The sequence below is a fragment of the Ptychodera flava genome, chromosome 7, assembly GCF_041260155.1.
Source record: "Ptychodera flava strain L36383 chromosome 7, AS_Pfla_20210202, whole genome shotgun sequence".
Lineage (NCBI taxonomy): Eukaryota > Metazoa > Hemichordata > Enteropneusta > Ptychoderidae > Ptychodera > Ptychodera flava.
In genome coordinates, this window is record NC_091934.1 from 25,707,123 (window position 1) to 25,723,898 (window position 16,776).

At 39.2% G+C, this 16,776-nt stretch overlaps 1 protein-coding gene across 1 annotated transcript; it reads left to right on the forward strand.

Annotated features, from left to right (window-relative positions):
• Nucleotides 1-8,230: 8,230 nt before the first annotated feature.
• LOC139136403 (uncharacterized) lies at nt 8,231-9,922 on the forward strand. Its single transcript, XM_070704127.1, has one exon. It carries the CDS (start codon nt 8,231-8,233, stop codon nt 9,920-9,922), a length of 1,692 nt encoding a protein of 563 aa, XP_070560228.1.
• The last annotated feature ends 6,854 nt before the right edge of the window (nt 9,923-16,776 follow it).

Below are 16,776 nucleotides of genomic sequence, written 5' to 3' on the forward strand. Positions count from 1 at the left end.
ATCGATTGCATCCTGTCGGCTTGAACCCTCGGATCCTGCGTGTGAAATCCTACAGGCGTCTCTGCAGAGACTATCGCTGTCACAATACTTGCATGCCGCGATCGGTCGTTGCCCGTTGTTGTTCTGATAGCAGCGACCGTACCAGTCAGTGCTCTCCTGCATGTCAGTGACAACAGGTCACCTTTATGATGGATGCGGTCCAGACCGGACTGTGTAAACATACAAACCCAAATGAGAGAGAGAGAGAGAGAGAGAGAGAGAGAGAGAGAGAGAGAGAGAGAGAGAGAGAGAGAGAGCATGAAACAAGAAGGCCAGAAAATCCATTGTTATCAGAAAATCGTTCTGCAGTTGAGAAACGCGAGGAAAAACATTCTTGAATGTTGATATCCTGTCTGAAACAAAAAAAATTCCTTATCTGCATCATGAATCGCCCATTTATCACGTGTGTTGTATTTGACACGGACGCGCAACCTCTCCCCCCACTACCGTGTGTATGGCGATCGTTGTAGTTTAGAGATTTATTATCTGCCACATTGCACAAAATGCAACTCCCCTTGAGTTTAATGTTCCGCTTTCTCGCAACATTAAGTACATGTTTTCGAGTACAGACGAGCTGAATACACACAAAGACCTGTGCTTTGTGTTGGTCATTTTTCACGACGCATTTCCGGAGCACAGACCTGGGCAGCAACGGTCACCGGCCCCACGATTGTTCTTCGATTTCAAAACCCGGGGCCTCATTGGGATCGAATATAATGAGTCACTGTTGAAGCTGCAAATATTTGTGGGTATTTCGCGACCTACTTTACTCCACACCCAGTTGAAAGTACGAGTTCAAGGACCTAGTTTGCCATCCTGATGCACCTCCCACCTTCACTGTTTGGCCTCACAGGCGAGGCTTAACGTTGATGGCGCTGTCTTCTTTAAACGGAATGTTTACTATACAACACACACGATGACCGTACTTACTTTTACTCCTTTATTTGCTGAGCAAAATGGCATCTGAACGTAAATATTTCCATGAATACTATCAAATTTGTCAAATGCAAATCGATTGAGGTTGAATTTAAGGTGTACATCAATGATTTGTTGGATGGGTGGCGCGCGGAAACAAAGCGACCTATATATAGTGTACAGTCTTGTTTAAAAAAAGGTGAATCAGTCAAGTTCCATGACGTCACCGTCCTTGACAGTGCCGATTGAACCCTGGCGTGAACCTGAATGTACTATTCAAAAACGAGGCGATACGCATGCCTTTTCACACGTAATCCACATCAAATTTAGGACACAGCGGCCTTGCAGTCGAATCACCAAGTTCATGGACACTAAATTCCTGACCGTTAAAAAAAAAAATAAAAAATTCCTGACCGTTGCTGGCCCTGTCCTGTGAACTTTGTTTCATAACCGTTTGGTTGAAGGTCTCACTGTTCTAGATATTCAAGAAATAGTTTGAGCCAAGATATGCACAACTGCATATTATTGTCAAATCTCTCAATGAGAGAACACAGTAAGACAGCTTCTTCTCTTTTTTGTAGTATTTTTGTAAATATTTTATAAAAGAAAACTAGTAGGCAGTCTGCGATAGAGTGGCTGGTATAACAGTGTGGCTTGCCTATGTTAATGTTTACAGAAGAAATTCATGCAAGTAAAATTGCCGCCTAAATACCGACCAGCCTGTCAGGAAACATTCTTTCAACACCATATACTCACAAGCTTAATATTGACAATGTACAGTGACTAGACTCATATCGTTCTTGTCGAGAAAGTCGGATGCAGATGAATGCAGAATGCGTCTCGAGGCATAGAAATTCGGGCTAGTGTGCTCTAAAAAGTCATAGCAAGGCTACAGTTTGTGAGGACACAAATGAACAATTACATTGGCCCTACACGTTTCAACGTTTGCTATTGAAATGTACCGTTTCGTTTCCCGCTTTGGAAGTCCATCTGCCAGAGAGTGGCCGCCATTTTTAACTTTCAATGACGGTACCAAAACTCTGACGCAAATCACCGTTGAAGTTCACGGACACTAAATTCCTGACGTTGCTGGCCCTGTCCTTTGTTTCATAAGCACTTCGGTTGAAGGTCTCGGTGCTCTAAATGTTCATTTGAAAGTACAGTAGCCTAAGCCCATATCGGCACAGCAGTTTGAAATGTACTATTTTGAAATGTCTGCCTGTGTGCCAAATTATGCCTGACTCCGATCGGTCAGTGAGCTGTCATTTTTGGTATTTAAAAAAACGTTTGTCTACGATAGGTTGCTCACATAACTGTGTGGCTTACCAACATAAATATTTTCAGAACAAAAGTGTATCTTTGCTGCCTAAATCAGATTAAACGTGTGACGACTGACTTGAATCGGAACATTCCCTGACCACAGTCCCAGACGAGATACGAGCTCGATGTTAACAATGAATGTATGATGGGGCTTATCTCGTTCTTGTCGAGAAAGTCAGATGTAGATGAACGGAGAGGAAAGACATTCGGACTGGTACACTCAAAAATGCACTTAAACTACTGCCTGTGAGGACGCAATGGAGAGACGTTTATAGATTTTTTTTTTTAAGTTTCATTTCCCGCTTTGGAATAAGTCAATAACCCTGAGAATAGACGCCACCTTTTCATTTTCAATATCCGTACAAGATTTAATAATTTGCTTCTCCAATCCACGACGCCCTTGTTGCAACTCTTGATTACATAATGGGAGCAAGCAAGGTTTCCCTTCATAAACCATGCGGAAAAGCTTAACCCACGGCGCTATCATCATGATCGGCCAAGCCCCCCATAAAACAAACAATCCAAGACCGACCTTGCACTCTCGTCTTAGGATAGAGCGAGGCAATTTTAGAAAGCAAGGTGGTTCAGCTTTATTCACAAACACTGTATGAATCGATGGGGGTGGGTGAGATAACAACAAAATAAAAAAAAATACACAAACAAAGAAGGGTTGATCACACACAAGGCCAGATTAAACATGCTTCAATCTTAGCACCCTCAGTCACACTGTACATACGTATATAGAATAATGCTTTTATAATATGTTACATACATACATTCATAGATACATAGACATACATACATACATACATACATACATACATACATACATACATACATACATACATACATACATACATACATACATACATACATACATACATACATACATACATACATACATACATACATACATACATACATACATACATACATACATACATACATACACACACACATACATACATACATACATACATACATACATACATACATACATACATACATACATACATACATATATGCACGCACATGCACATATCTATAATGTATGTTTACCGCATCATCTCTCTCTCTCTCTCTCTCTCTCTCTCTCTCTCTCTCTCTCTCTCTCTCTCAGCACTGAACATCTTCACAGAAACTTAGTCTCTTGTAGAGTTAAAGATAAAAAGGAAGACAATATAAAAGAAGGAAGGTCAATGTATGTCAGCAACAACATCTATTTACTCCGTCAGAGCAAAAATTAACTATGAGCAGCGAAACAATCAATAACTGAAATATAGAACCTTAACGTAGCAAATATTTCATAACACACATCTCCTCCAGAATCAACTTCGGAGGAGTCCTAAATTTTCTAAAGACTATCGCATAAAACATGATCTTTGACACAAAATACATAAAGGGCTTTTTGTAGCATTTTACAGCTTTTCCTGGAAGCCATTTTAATCCCAATTGTCTTCATTGCGAACACAGCTGTCTTGGTATCTCTTCGCTTTTTATTGTGTATCATCGAGGTAGTGATATAGAATAAACTGAAATGGGCCAAAGTCGGTCTTTTGTCATCCTCTTTGTTTCAAGAAAAGGCAAAATACCAATGTCTTAACCCGTCTTGAATTCCAGAAACGCAGATGCATAATGTGATTATTTTCAGATGACAGATATAACCTTACTGTACTACCTACGCGTTGAGGTCGCAGTTCTCTGAGTGCAGGGGACGAGTGTAGGAGCGCCCTCACGATACGGACTGTTCACAGCTCAAACACATGCTTTACGGACATATCTTTCAGCTATACTTTGAAGATGCCGTACGATATATAAGTGATTTTTAAATGCGACGAAATTGAAAAAAATATTACTAAAGAGAGGGATTATGTCATTTTGTTAATAAGACTGCCTGACATCGCTGTTCTCTCGAGCGCGCGCGTATATTGCGATATTTGCGAGACGATGCCCCTGGGGGTGGGTGGGGGTAACACAGTAAAGGTTTCCTACTCTACTATCTATCTATACGTCCACGCACAGTGTATGTATTGCTGTTGGGGCTTGCAAGTGAAATTGTACCTTCTTTCCTCGGGGTGTACACAACAGGTCGGCAGCACGACTCGAGATTAATAGCCGTTTATTTCTGATCACCAAACAGCGCCGTCACAGCATAATGATAATAATAATAATTAATTTTTCTAAAGCGATTTCCATCGATAAAATATTAAACCGCTTTACAATAAAATACAAGATGAAAATACAATAATAATAAAAGTACCATAAAAATGCTCTGGTTAAAATACAACAAGTACATTAAAATACTCCGTTAAAAATACAAACCCTACAATGCAACATGATACGAACATCAAAACGATGACTTAATCATAATACTTTCTGAAGAGATATGTTTTCAGAGATGTTTTAAAAGAGGCAACAGATGGTGACAATCTAATTTCTTTTGGTAAGGCATTCCATAAAGTGGGAGCAGCATTAGAAAAAGAACGATAACCAAAGTGTTTCTGTTCCCAGTTCACCGGCTCCAAAATTGGTGTGAACGCTGAGCGTGTAAACCGTTTAGGAACGTAAACCGTGATAAGATCAGAAAGAATAGCAGGTGTTTGATCGTGCAAAATTTTATACACAAAAAGAAGAATTTTGAAATTAATTCTAGCATGGGTAGGCAACCAGTGAAGCTCACGTCTCACTGGTGTGATGTGTTCATGCATTTTTGTGCGTGTAACTAGACGAGCAGCAGAATTTTGAAGTAACCGAAGTTTACAGAGGTATTTGTCTTCGACACCGAACAGCAAGTTGTTGCAGTAATCGAGACGTGATGTTACAAAAGCGTGCACAAGTCTTTCAGTGTTTGTACGATCTAAAACATTTCTAATACGACCAATTCTATGTAGAGCGAACGATGCACACTGACATAATTTCAAAATTTGAGTACTCATATCTGCACAGCAATTTAAATAAACACCAAGATCACGGACAGATTTAGACGTAGTAACATCAGTGGTCCCTACTCGAAGAGATGACAGATCAACTGATTTCTTAAACTTTGAACAGAAGTGGATCACTTCTGTCTTAGCATCATTCAAAACCAAACGATTTTCAATCATCCATCGACGAATATCATCGATACAATGTTCAACTATGAATGATGAGTCGACAGCACGCTCACATGTCAGATACAACTGAGTATCATCTGCAAATAACATCAAAGACACCAAAGAAAGCACGGGAAGAAATACACCAGGCTTACTACTGACATAAGCTTAATATTTCACTTATCCGGAGATTCCCGTTGGCCAATAATTCTGAGAAAAGGCTGTCGACAAAATATCACTAACAAGATCACGTGTAACCATCGAGTACTTCAGAATATGAACGTGATCGTGACAAGGAAAAAGAATTTTTGCGGTCTGAGGGAGCGGTCGACGAAATCCACGCTTACATGCAAAGAATGTTTGCCTTAGCATTTGAAACGCTACAAAGACTGGAATTCTTTGTAAAGTCCGGTGACGCAGGGTGGAGTTCACCGCCCATGCTGACCGGTGAAAATACCATAATAGCGAACACACTGATTGAATTTAGATAATTACTACAGAACGAGTGTGACCTTTTCTGTAGGAAGCCAAGAGAATAAAAATAAAATGGTGGTGACGTTATTTGAATAAAAATAAAACGGCGGTGACGTTATCGCCAGTTCCAATGTCGATTATATATCAGAGATTTCAATGTCTATGGGTGAAACGCTTTCCAGAAATGTGCATCAATTACCAATACTTGACTCTAGAGGGCGAAATTCTCATGCTAGTATATTCGGCCGTTCGACGCTCACGCCTAGCCTGAGCGACAGAACTGTGACTTGAGTTGCCTCATTTCGCGACTCCGCGTACAGTTGATGGCAAGTTTAGTAAAATGTTTACATAGATTTCAGCTTGAGGCGTATCTTCATCCGAAATACCGTAGCTATAGTAATCAGGAGGTTTGGCAAATGTGTGTAAAGGTGCTAGCTGTCGGTAAATTTCAATGTATTTTGTATAACACGGAACAAGGTGAGAACGAATTTCATTTCTCACTTGTGTGTCTTACAAAACGATATAAGAAAGAAATTTCTCCCATCTTACTGTCATGAATTCCCATCAATGATAAACATTTTCATCACTATTAAAGTCTTAAAACTCATGTACTTTATTTTATCTGTCAAAATTTATTTTCTATGGTTTCAAAGTAGGAGAATAATTTAATCGTTAAAAGACAGGTAAATTTTTCTGAATTTTTCTTTTTTGTATAACTTGAGTTGCCTGCTATTTGTACAACCCTACAACCATTCTCATTTATGTTCTGTATGTAACTTTAAATGTATTGGAGGCTGAAGGCCTGGCAATGTATGTGTATATGCATGTATGTATGTATATATATATATATATATATATATATATATATATATATATATATATATATATATATATATATATATATATATATCGAAGTATATAGATGTCCTCGTGGGAAATTACAGTGCTCGGTGCGGAAAGCAGAGCGTTATAAATAATAAGACAAATTACTTCAAGTACAAAGTAATAATATCTGTTACTTAAGTTTCATGCATCCTGCAATCTTCGGACAGAAGTGAAAGGATTCTCAATAACACTCTCATTTATATGTATGGGACGTACCATTGCATTTGTAGGCGGTGTTAAAGTTTGATAAATAATATTTGTATTGGTGGCGACATTTCGAAACCAACTCAAAGCGTTTGTTTAACAGTGTAGATTTGTCAGCATTGATAATGTGCAGCTTTTCTGATATACAAAGATTACATCGCTTGCTTATGTTAGAGTAACTTGATACTTTGTCAAAAATTGACTACGAAATATTAAGACTTGGTCCTTACTTTTTAAGTTCCATACAAACTTTGATAACTCTGTACTGTTTTTGTATTTCTCGTTACCGAACGATTGCATGTGGTTAGTGAAGTGCGTCTTGAAGGTGTTATCAGTGAGGCCAATGTAAAACTTCTCCGTGTTTTCCTCCGTTGATACCTTGGCCTTGTTAACCACGCCTCTGACTTGACAGTTACCTTTCAAGGGAAATTCCGACTTGACCCGGCAATTAAAATCAGCTGGTTGATCCTTACACTGATCTCCGGTGATTACCCTCTTATTATGCGATTTGATTATACTTGCATTATTCTTCATACAACTATAACTCACTTTAATTGTATTCCCATTGAAGATCTTGTGAAGTTTAGACCCCTTTGGAAAGTGTTTGCCAACAAGTTGAAGAAATTTCTTGCCGATATTAGTTTCCAAACAAAAACAGGAAACGTCAAATCACGTGTTTCAACCAATCCCTTTCAGAAAGAACGTGGAAACTATGGGCAAGAAAAAATCGCTTCTCAGCCTTTTGGCTGAGATTATGTGTATAAATGAACACTGTGCTATAAAAGTATGTTCTTTTGAACAAGCTTCAACGAAGGTGCTCGCCGTTCACTAAGAATTCAATATAGACGCCCACGAACGCGAACTTTACCTCACAATGCGAATAAATCAAATGTACACATGCGAATCTATGTGGTTCAGTTCTGAATCTAGATCAATGAAACGTCTAGATGAGCCTGTATTTCTTTTGCATGGTTGACAAACGGGCTTTGCACCACACAAATCGATACAAAAACTCCGTGAATAACGCTTGTCTTTGGTACGACACTGACAATCAACACAGAAAGAATCGAGGCCTCTTTTGTTTTGTCTTGAGAAGACAACTTTAGAAATTTACGTCAATAACATCGATTTTCCATTTTCTAAACAACAGGGATCGTCTAGCTTTGGCGTTGCGTTGCACAAAAATGAGTAGAAATGGCCAGCGAGGCTCCCTTACCATCGTACGGGCTTTGTAAAACAACCTGCGCCCGCTTGAACGCCGTTAGTCTTCGGAAATCATCCCACCCGTAAGGTCCGGCACGATGGGAAACAGTCTGCTGGTGTCGCCATCTCTGCCTAAGGTTGAAGTCCGCGAAAACGGTGGTGAAGACGCGCCGATATTGCAGCCTTGGAGAAGGCCGCGCCTCAAGGCAGACTGGTTGGTCGTGAAAGATGAAATTCTCGCCGAAGAGCTCCTGGAAATGAAGATTAATGAGGTTGAAATTGGGAGATACAGCTATGAAATGCGGGCTGCCAAGGACGGCTTGGACGAAATGACGGACATGCTGAGAGCCGAACAGGAACTGCTTCTCAAAAAACTGCGTCGTCAAGAGCTGAAAGACTTCTTCTTCAAGTTGCACTGGCTGGACAAGCAGGACAAGACGTCAGCCAAATCCAAGAGGAAACGGTGGGTTCGCGCCTTAACGGAGGACGAGAAAGTGGTCCACAACTGGGACCCCGAAAAGTCCGAGACCCTTGAGGACCTTGTCTCGAAGCTGAAGCAAGAGCACAGGCGTTTGAGAGACGAACCACTGCAGGGGGACGACTCCGAGGACAGCGACGAGTCGGACTTCGAATGGCCGACCGAGCAAGAAGATCTGTTGAAGGCGCGAGAGAACATTCGCCGAACGCGAGAAAGAAAACACAGGGATACAGCCAGGCAGTTTCTGGATGGCGACGTGACCTTAGAGGAAGCCTGTCGACGAGAGGTTCGGCTGAAACAGCGAGCGATCTCCAGAGCCGAGGAGGAGAAAGCACTCTCCGATGTTTTGATGAGGAAAAGTATGAATGATCATGTCAAGGACCTGCTGGATTTGGTCGATCCTAATGATTTGTACTCGCCGTCGAGATCTAGAAGCCAAACCGGGTCAGTTTCAGAACAGGACTCACAAAAGGCTTCCTCTCCTGTCGAGGAATCGACCAACCAATCTCGGTCTTCACCAGAATCACGCAAAGCGTCTGGATCTAATGTGAGGGAACTGCCAGACGAGTCTAACGATTCTCTGTCTAGACCTAAAAGCAAAGACGGGTCTGTGTCAGATAGAGGGTCTAACAACGCGTCCCCTCCTGTCGGGGAATCAGCCGACAAACCTGCTTATGGGAAGGGGTCACGGAACAGCCCGGCATCTAGGTCTTCACCAGAATCACGCACAGCCTCTGGATCTAATGTGAGGAAATCGTCGGTCGAATCTACTGAGCAGCGTTCTCCATCAAGACCTAAAAGCAAAGACCGCTCGGTATCAGATAGAGGGTCAAACAATGAGTCCCCTCTTGTCAGGGAATCGGACGACAACCCTATATCTGGGAAGGGGTCACGGAACAGCTCGGCATCTAGGTCTACACCAGAATCACGCAAAGCCTCTGGATCTAATGCGAGGAAATCGTCTATCAAATCTAACGAGCCGCGTTCTCCCTCTAGCCCCAAAAGCAAATCCGGGTCTGTGTCAGATAGAAAATCAAACAACAAGACCCCTCTTGCAAGGGAAGCTGCCGACAAACCTGTATCAGGGAAGGGGTCACGAAACAGCTCGGCATCCACAAAGCAATCGGATAGAGACTCGCGCTCTTCTTCCGTTCGCGAAGCCCGCGAAGCTCGCACTAACTCGGCCAATAAACCCAAGGAGGCCATTTCAACCAAGGGATCTCGCAAAACTCCGCGGCCTCGACCAAGAAATTCGACATCGAACCAATTTCTGGTGCAGAACGGGCAAAGATCTTGCTCTACCGGACAATGAACCTGCCACAAATGAAAATGAAATCGAACTGCATCCTGAACGCGAATCGGACCGGGAATCGGACGGTGACGGGGGCGTAGATTCCGACGCTGATTCGCAGAAGCCCTCCGAAAAATCCACCGACTTCCCGCACAGGGTGGTCCATAGCGCCAGACTCAAAGAGATTCGGAAGAGGTATTTGGAAGGAGATCTTTCCAAAATGGAAGCCGCGATCGTCGAGAACGAAGTCGATAGAGAGTTTGTGAAACAAGAAATCTTATGCAGGATTTGAAGAATACGTAATGTTAACAGTTGGTTTTATTGTGACGTCAAACGATTTAACAGAAGATGTGTAAAATCTTTTTTACATGAGTTTCTGTAATATTATTTTATGTGAAAAACAGACGATCGTTATCTGCAACCAGAGACCCTAGTCTACGATGTGATCCTGAACTGTTGATTCGGCTAGTACATGCCGTAGAAAAGGCGGGCTAGACGATTAGGTATGAAGACATTATATTACGAGGACTGACGAGGAGTCCTGATAAAATTGGCATTAGGCGTAAAGATATTGATTTATTTTGGGGATATAATTTATATAAATATAACTGTTTCAATATATTTGGTGAGTCTATGGTGAGTAGTTTTAACTACATGTAGATGAACGAAGGTTCTTCGTCTCTTGCATGGTGGACCATGGCACGGACGGTACCGAGAGTATCGGAAGACAAAATATGAAGGCACTTTCTCATCGCTTGTGTGGTGCGCCACCAGCGACAAATTATAGAAACGCGAAGCTGGGCACGAGAAATGAGAAAACCGAGAGCAACAAATACACACTTTGTCTTTTGTTGGTAGGGAATGAATGAAAGTCCAGCCAACTCTTTATGAGGTTCACTCAAGATGGAGTGCGAGTCACTTTACCTTTTATTGTCAGTTGGGAGTTGCACACATTAGTCGACAGTCGTGATCAATTACATTTTTAATAGCTGTTCAATATCTAGCATACTGCTCTGGAAGCCATGCTATGAGTGCAGTAAAAGGGTACGGTCGGATGGCGCGTTACATGCGATGCACAGGGTTTACTCTCGACTGCACAAGTGAGTGCGCATATTTCGAGCCATTTTTTGTGCCATTTTCTTTGAAAGTTACTGATAGAGCTAAAATCGCTCATAAATCAGCAAGCAAATACGTCCATGTAAGGTGATCGAAGCGCATAGTTATAATGACCTGTGAATTTACTGTTGTTTCTGCCGTTTTGTCGTCTGAGACTGTCCCCTAATTCTGTACGTGTCGGCGAGAGAGAAAATATCGAAACGAAATTCTGAAACAGTATCTGTTGCATGCAGTTGTTTGCCAGAAATGCTGACAAAAATTCTGACAGGTAGATATTTCCTTAAGGGCAGGTGATGTCTGTCATAATTTGTTGAAATAAAATCAGCATGTACTGACAATTTCGGCGAGTCCCAAAACCCGGACCGAGACGAGTCGAGACGAGACCAAAAGACCTCCTATCTTACTGATAGAAAAGTTACGGTTTTTTTGCACATAGGCAGCATCTGTATCAATGCCACGGGAAAAAAGGACGTTGTTCCACTTCTGTCTTAGTTAGTCAAAGAAGTGATATCCCACTCCTACAATCGACTTATGCTTGTTCATTTTCGTACATTCTAGTCAGTGGTTACATAGCCCTCCGAATCTGAATCTTAATCTGAGGCTGCCTCAAATTCCACACACATAACATACATGAATGTACTATCGGTAATCACAGTCCCTCCATCAAACCGTGCGGTAATGTAGAAAAATGGTGCAGAGCCACTGTAATAAAATTAAACATATGAGCTCTCAGTTTACTTTCCTATAATGTTTATAAATGGTGAATCTAATTTCTAAAACATAGGGCCAAAGTCCCTGAAGCTACTATAGACATGGATACAAAATTAAGTATTTCCTGACTGTATGAAATTATCTCACTAAGGTCATCCTAGGGACATGTAAACCAAATATTAAAGCTGTCTGACCAGCGGTTTTAAAAAAACAAGAGCGACACAGTTACAGTGCAGAGCTCTGCTGTGTTATGTAGAGAATAACCTTTTGTGACACATGTATTGATCAAGAAGGTGGATATCTTTGATAGCTCATTTCAGGATGGCCTGACCAAAAATGGAAAAAATTCCGTAATAATACAGATTTGCATATTTCATCAGACTATATTAGTCTATAATAGCAAATAAACGAGAGTTAATTGCATTCTAATTAGAGTAAACAAGACTTGTTTAAATCAAGATTTACGTCATAAAAAACAGCATATCTGTCAGGTTTTAAAGAATCCTGAGCTGGTTATCTTTTAATATCAGTATTTTAATCCTATTAACAAAGCACATTTTAACTTTCAAATTAACATCGTAAGTTCTGTTGAATAAGTTGAGCCTGTAGGTAATCAGAGAAAGCACACAGAAGAGACAAATGTTTGAAACTTAAGAAGTTCAAGGTCATCAAAAGCATTATAATGGATCATGTTACACCTTCATTGCACTGTTTACACAGATTGCATAATTGCTATAAATAGCACATGAGGAATCTTACAGCCCCGCTTTACCATAAAAACCCTATCACTTTGACCACTCTTTTAATTGACCACTCTATTTTTTCCTCAAAAAATAATCTTATTTTATCCTTTCCAAGTCAACCATAAATGGAAATTAGAACTTTCTCTATCTCTATTTATTTGACCACCCTATCATGACAAACTATTATGAGCAATTTCTTTTAGATAACATAAATGGTGGTTCAGAATGTATCAAAGTTGGGATTCAGGAAAGTTGCCTTTACATGTTTTAATCCTCAATTCACTATGAACTGTCAAAAAAGTTGAACTTTCTGATAATTCCACACCAAAATTATTTTGGCTTTGATGATTTCCTAATTAATTCAATTATTTAAAATCATATTAATTATTTTTTTCTGGGTGAATTGATAGGGTTTATACAGTACAAGAATTACATACAATGTAAGTCAAACTTTGACCAAAAATGACAAAAAAATTCCTTAAAAATACAAATTTGCATATTTCATCACAATTTTAACAAATCTAAGTTGGGTTATCCCTAGGGACCTGTATACCAAATAACAAAGCTGTCTGACCAGCGGTTATGAAGAAGAAGATTTTTAACCAAAAACACCATTTTTGGCATTAATTTGCCTATTTTCAACAATATCAAAAAATTAAAAAAAATAGTTTCTCAAAATCATATTTTTCATCTACACAACAAATATCAAATCAGTAAGTACTGCGGTTCTCAAGATATTTGAGTGGACGGACGCCTCACAAACGGACATACATACATACATACATACATACATACATACATACATACAGACTGACGACGGACGCCGGACGGCTACCCATCCCAATAGCTTCTATAGACTATAGTCTATAGTAGCTAAAAATGATTACTTAAATCTCCTCTATGTATGTTTCTAATACAAGGTTACCTATTTTCAATTCACAGTAGATATATCATAGTAGAATCTGAATCTGGCGCTTATCGCTCAGGCCAAAATGCAGACGCAGTTCGCATGTTTCGAGCTCGCCTTGAACTCAAGTTGAAAAACCTCAACAATCTTTTTCAGTTGTTCCAATCTTTGTGCTATATCTTGCTTTGTGCATCAATCTTTGACAATCTCAATAAACTGCAAGCTTTCTGTAGTGTTGTATATATGATGTATTTACAACGCCTGGCCTGAGGGGTCATTATGGTCTCGATTCGACTCGTCTCGGTCCGGGTTTTGGGACTCGCCGACAATTTCTCCCTGTGTAATCAGTTACTGTACCGTTATACGTATATTTGCCGCTTATGCTTACAGCTACAGCACGCACAACTATCAACAGAAATGCGCAAAAATCAAACGGAGAAGTCTAGTGACATTTACAGTGACGTATGCTCCTGTTTTTACTTGATAGTGACTAGCGATTCTACGGTTTGTAAAATGACGCGGTTATGAATAAAGTAAATGGTGAAATACAGAAGTGGTTGTCAATAGCAAATGCCATCCAGTGCAAGAAAATGAAAAAAATTACGTGTGAGGAGGGTTAAACCTCAATTCATTTAAATTTCTATGCAACAGAGTAGCGGTTGCAATAATATTATTGTGTATCAGAAAGTAATATATGAAAGGAATTACGTTTAGCAAGTGTCATATTTTGTGACTCATCACCCTGAGAAAAGCTTCCTGAAAAAAATAGTTAGTGCCTTTGTACAACATTCATAGATGATATCATTTGACTTATTCATTTCAATAAAGTCACAGAACTACGGAGCTTTTCATAAAAACCGGGCATTTAGTCTGAGTCCTGCATCTTTAAAGATAACATTTCTATCACCTCTCGAATGTGTCTCGATGACAGATTTCCGGACTCTCAAACTTTAACAATACAATTTGGGTCTGCCACTTGAGGAGACCCACTTTGCAGCACATAGAAAAAAGTTAAATTTTCAGCTTTATATTATTTGTGAAAATCGAAAATATATCTTTCCCCATAAAGTTAACGCAGGGATGGCGGCCATTTTGAATTTCAAGTGTTGGTACATATTGGTTAATTTGTTTCTCTGGTACCAAATTTTTGTACGGAGACCTCTAATTCTGTGCCGTTTTTGTTTCGAAAGGGAATGGTTTAAAACTTTCCTTTAGATAAGTTTAGGCAAAAGTTTGAGTGTTTCACGTCCGAGGTGCTTACTGCCTTAATTTTATGCACATATTTGGGACGATTCAGAATTTACTTCCAGGGGGAGGGTGGAGGATTTTCTATTTTCTCGGTGATTTTTTTCCATGGCCCCCCCTAGTAAATTATAGAAAAAATCTATGCCCCCCCTCATCTTTCCTGGGTTTTTTTCCATGGCCCCCCCCTAATATATACATGCATGCTTACACGGTACATTATAGACATATCTAGTCTAACAAGTTGCAGGAACTGTAGGGCCTAGTGGACATTAATCGATGATATAACAATCATTTCAGGGTTATGTGACTATAAAAAGAATGATTTGCAGGGACTGCAAGTGGCACACTTTTGGAAAGGGTAGCAATAAACATATCTGGTTGTAAATTTCTAAAGAAAAGTTAATTACTAAATATGAATACTTTTTTCGTTATGTCTCACTGATACATATGATGCACACAAAGACAAGCAAAGATGTCAGTTAGAAATGGTGAACAGAAAATCAGGGAGCAGATAATTGGCAAAGTGATATATATCTTGAAGTTTAATGGTACATCATTTGCAGATATCCAGATATTTCTGGAAAGTGAGATGTACATGTACATGCACACGTTCAGCATACATTTTCATTTGATGATGCTGAATATTTGCAGACTCACGGTGAAAGTTTTAAACATTAGGAATTAAAATTGGTGAAAGCCAACTTGTTTTTAATTTTCTCTTTTTTTTCTAATTTGGTTATCATAAAACCAAGTAGCTGCCACTGAAAGCAAAAATGCTGAGGAATATTTTAGAACATTTCTTGGACAAAACACCTTATCCAAAACATGAATTCACATGTTATTCTGCTCATTCCATTCACAATCCAATGTTCATATTAAATGCAGACAACCCTGTGCAAGTCAAAATTCACATTTTGTCAGCAGTATTTTTCAAAATTGACAGAGCATGCATATTTCAAATTTTTTTAACAAACTTTAATTTTAAAATAGTCATGATGCGCATGTTTCAGATGACACGAAACAATAAATGTTAATTTGATTTTTTTGCCTTTTCTGCCAGCCGCCACTGTGAAATCTTTGATTATACATATCAGAATGAATGGGACACATAAGTATTAGCATCAATACACAATGTGTAAGCCTATCCATATTTCTCCTAGCCTCATACACATTGAGATCACTTCTTGGACTACAGCAAATTCTTGTGTACACAATATTTCAACAATCCGACACCATAGCATTGGCGCAGTGCCACATGATCTTCTGGATGCGCATACAGGATTATTGGAAAATCAACCCTTGTAAATTTTTCACCATATATTTTTGACAGTAATACATAATATTTTTATTTTCAACATTAAAAAACTATTCGCTGAAAAGCACCTTGAAGATGAGACGGCCATAAATTTATTTTCAAAAAGTTTATAGTAGATGTAAGCACTGTAAAAAGTTATGTAGAACATTTAAAAAATTTAGAAAGGGTAAAATTGATGAGAATGAAACATAGAAAAAAGGAGCAGAAAAGAAGAGTAGCAGTAGCAGTAGTTTACTCAAAGGATGAAGTGGGTGTATATTTGGGGTAAAAAACCTCAATTTTGTATTAATGATAAAAATTTATTTAAGTCAAAATCTAGACAGTATTTTCTGAAATGTAATATTTCACTTGAAAGGAGAGTATTCATGTAGAAAAAACAACTATTTTATTTGGCATTATCCATCCTCATTTTAAAATTGTAGGGGTTTAAAGATTGACACTCTAATAATCATGATCAGCAAAATTAAAATGCCTCTTATTCAAAATGCCTCTTATTAAAAATGTAAGAGCTTTATTGCCAAACAAAACCAATTGATAGTTGTTGTGTTATATAGCATTTAAAAAACATAATGTGAAATTTCAGAAAATTTGACCCAGCCGGAGTGGAGTTAAATTCTTTGGAAATTTTGAAATTGGGAGGCAAAAGAAGCCAAGAAATCGGGTGATTTGCATACATTTGCATAAATTAACACTTCTTTATCATGCAACTTTCAACTGCTTTACAAGCTACAAGGTAAACCCAACCTTAAAAAGACATTTGCTGTAATTTTTAGCATTTGTTCAATGTGCATCTCTGTGTATCAGCATTTGTTTGTTATTCTATCACTACATAGAACAC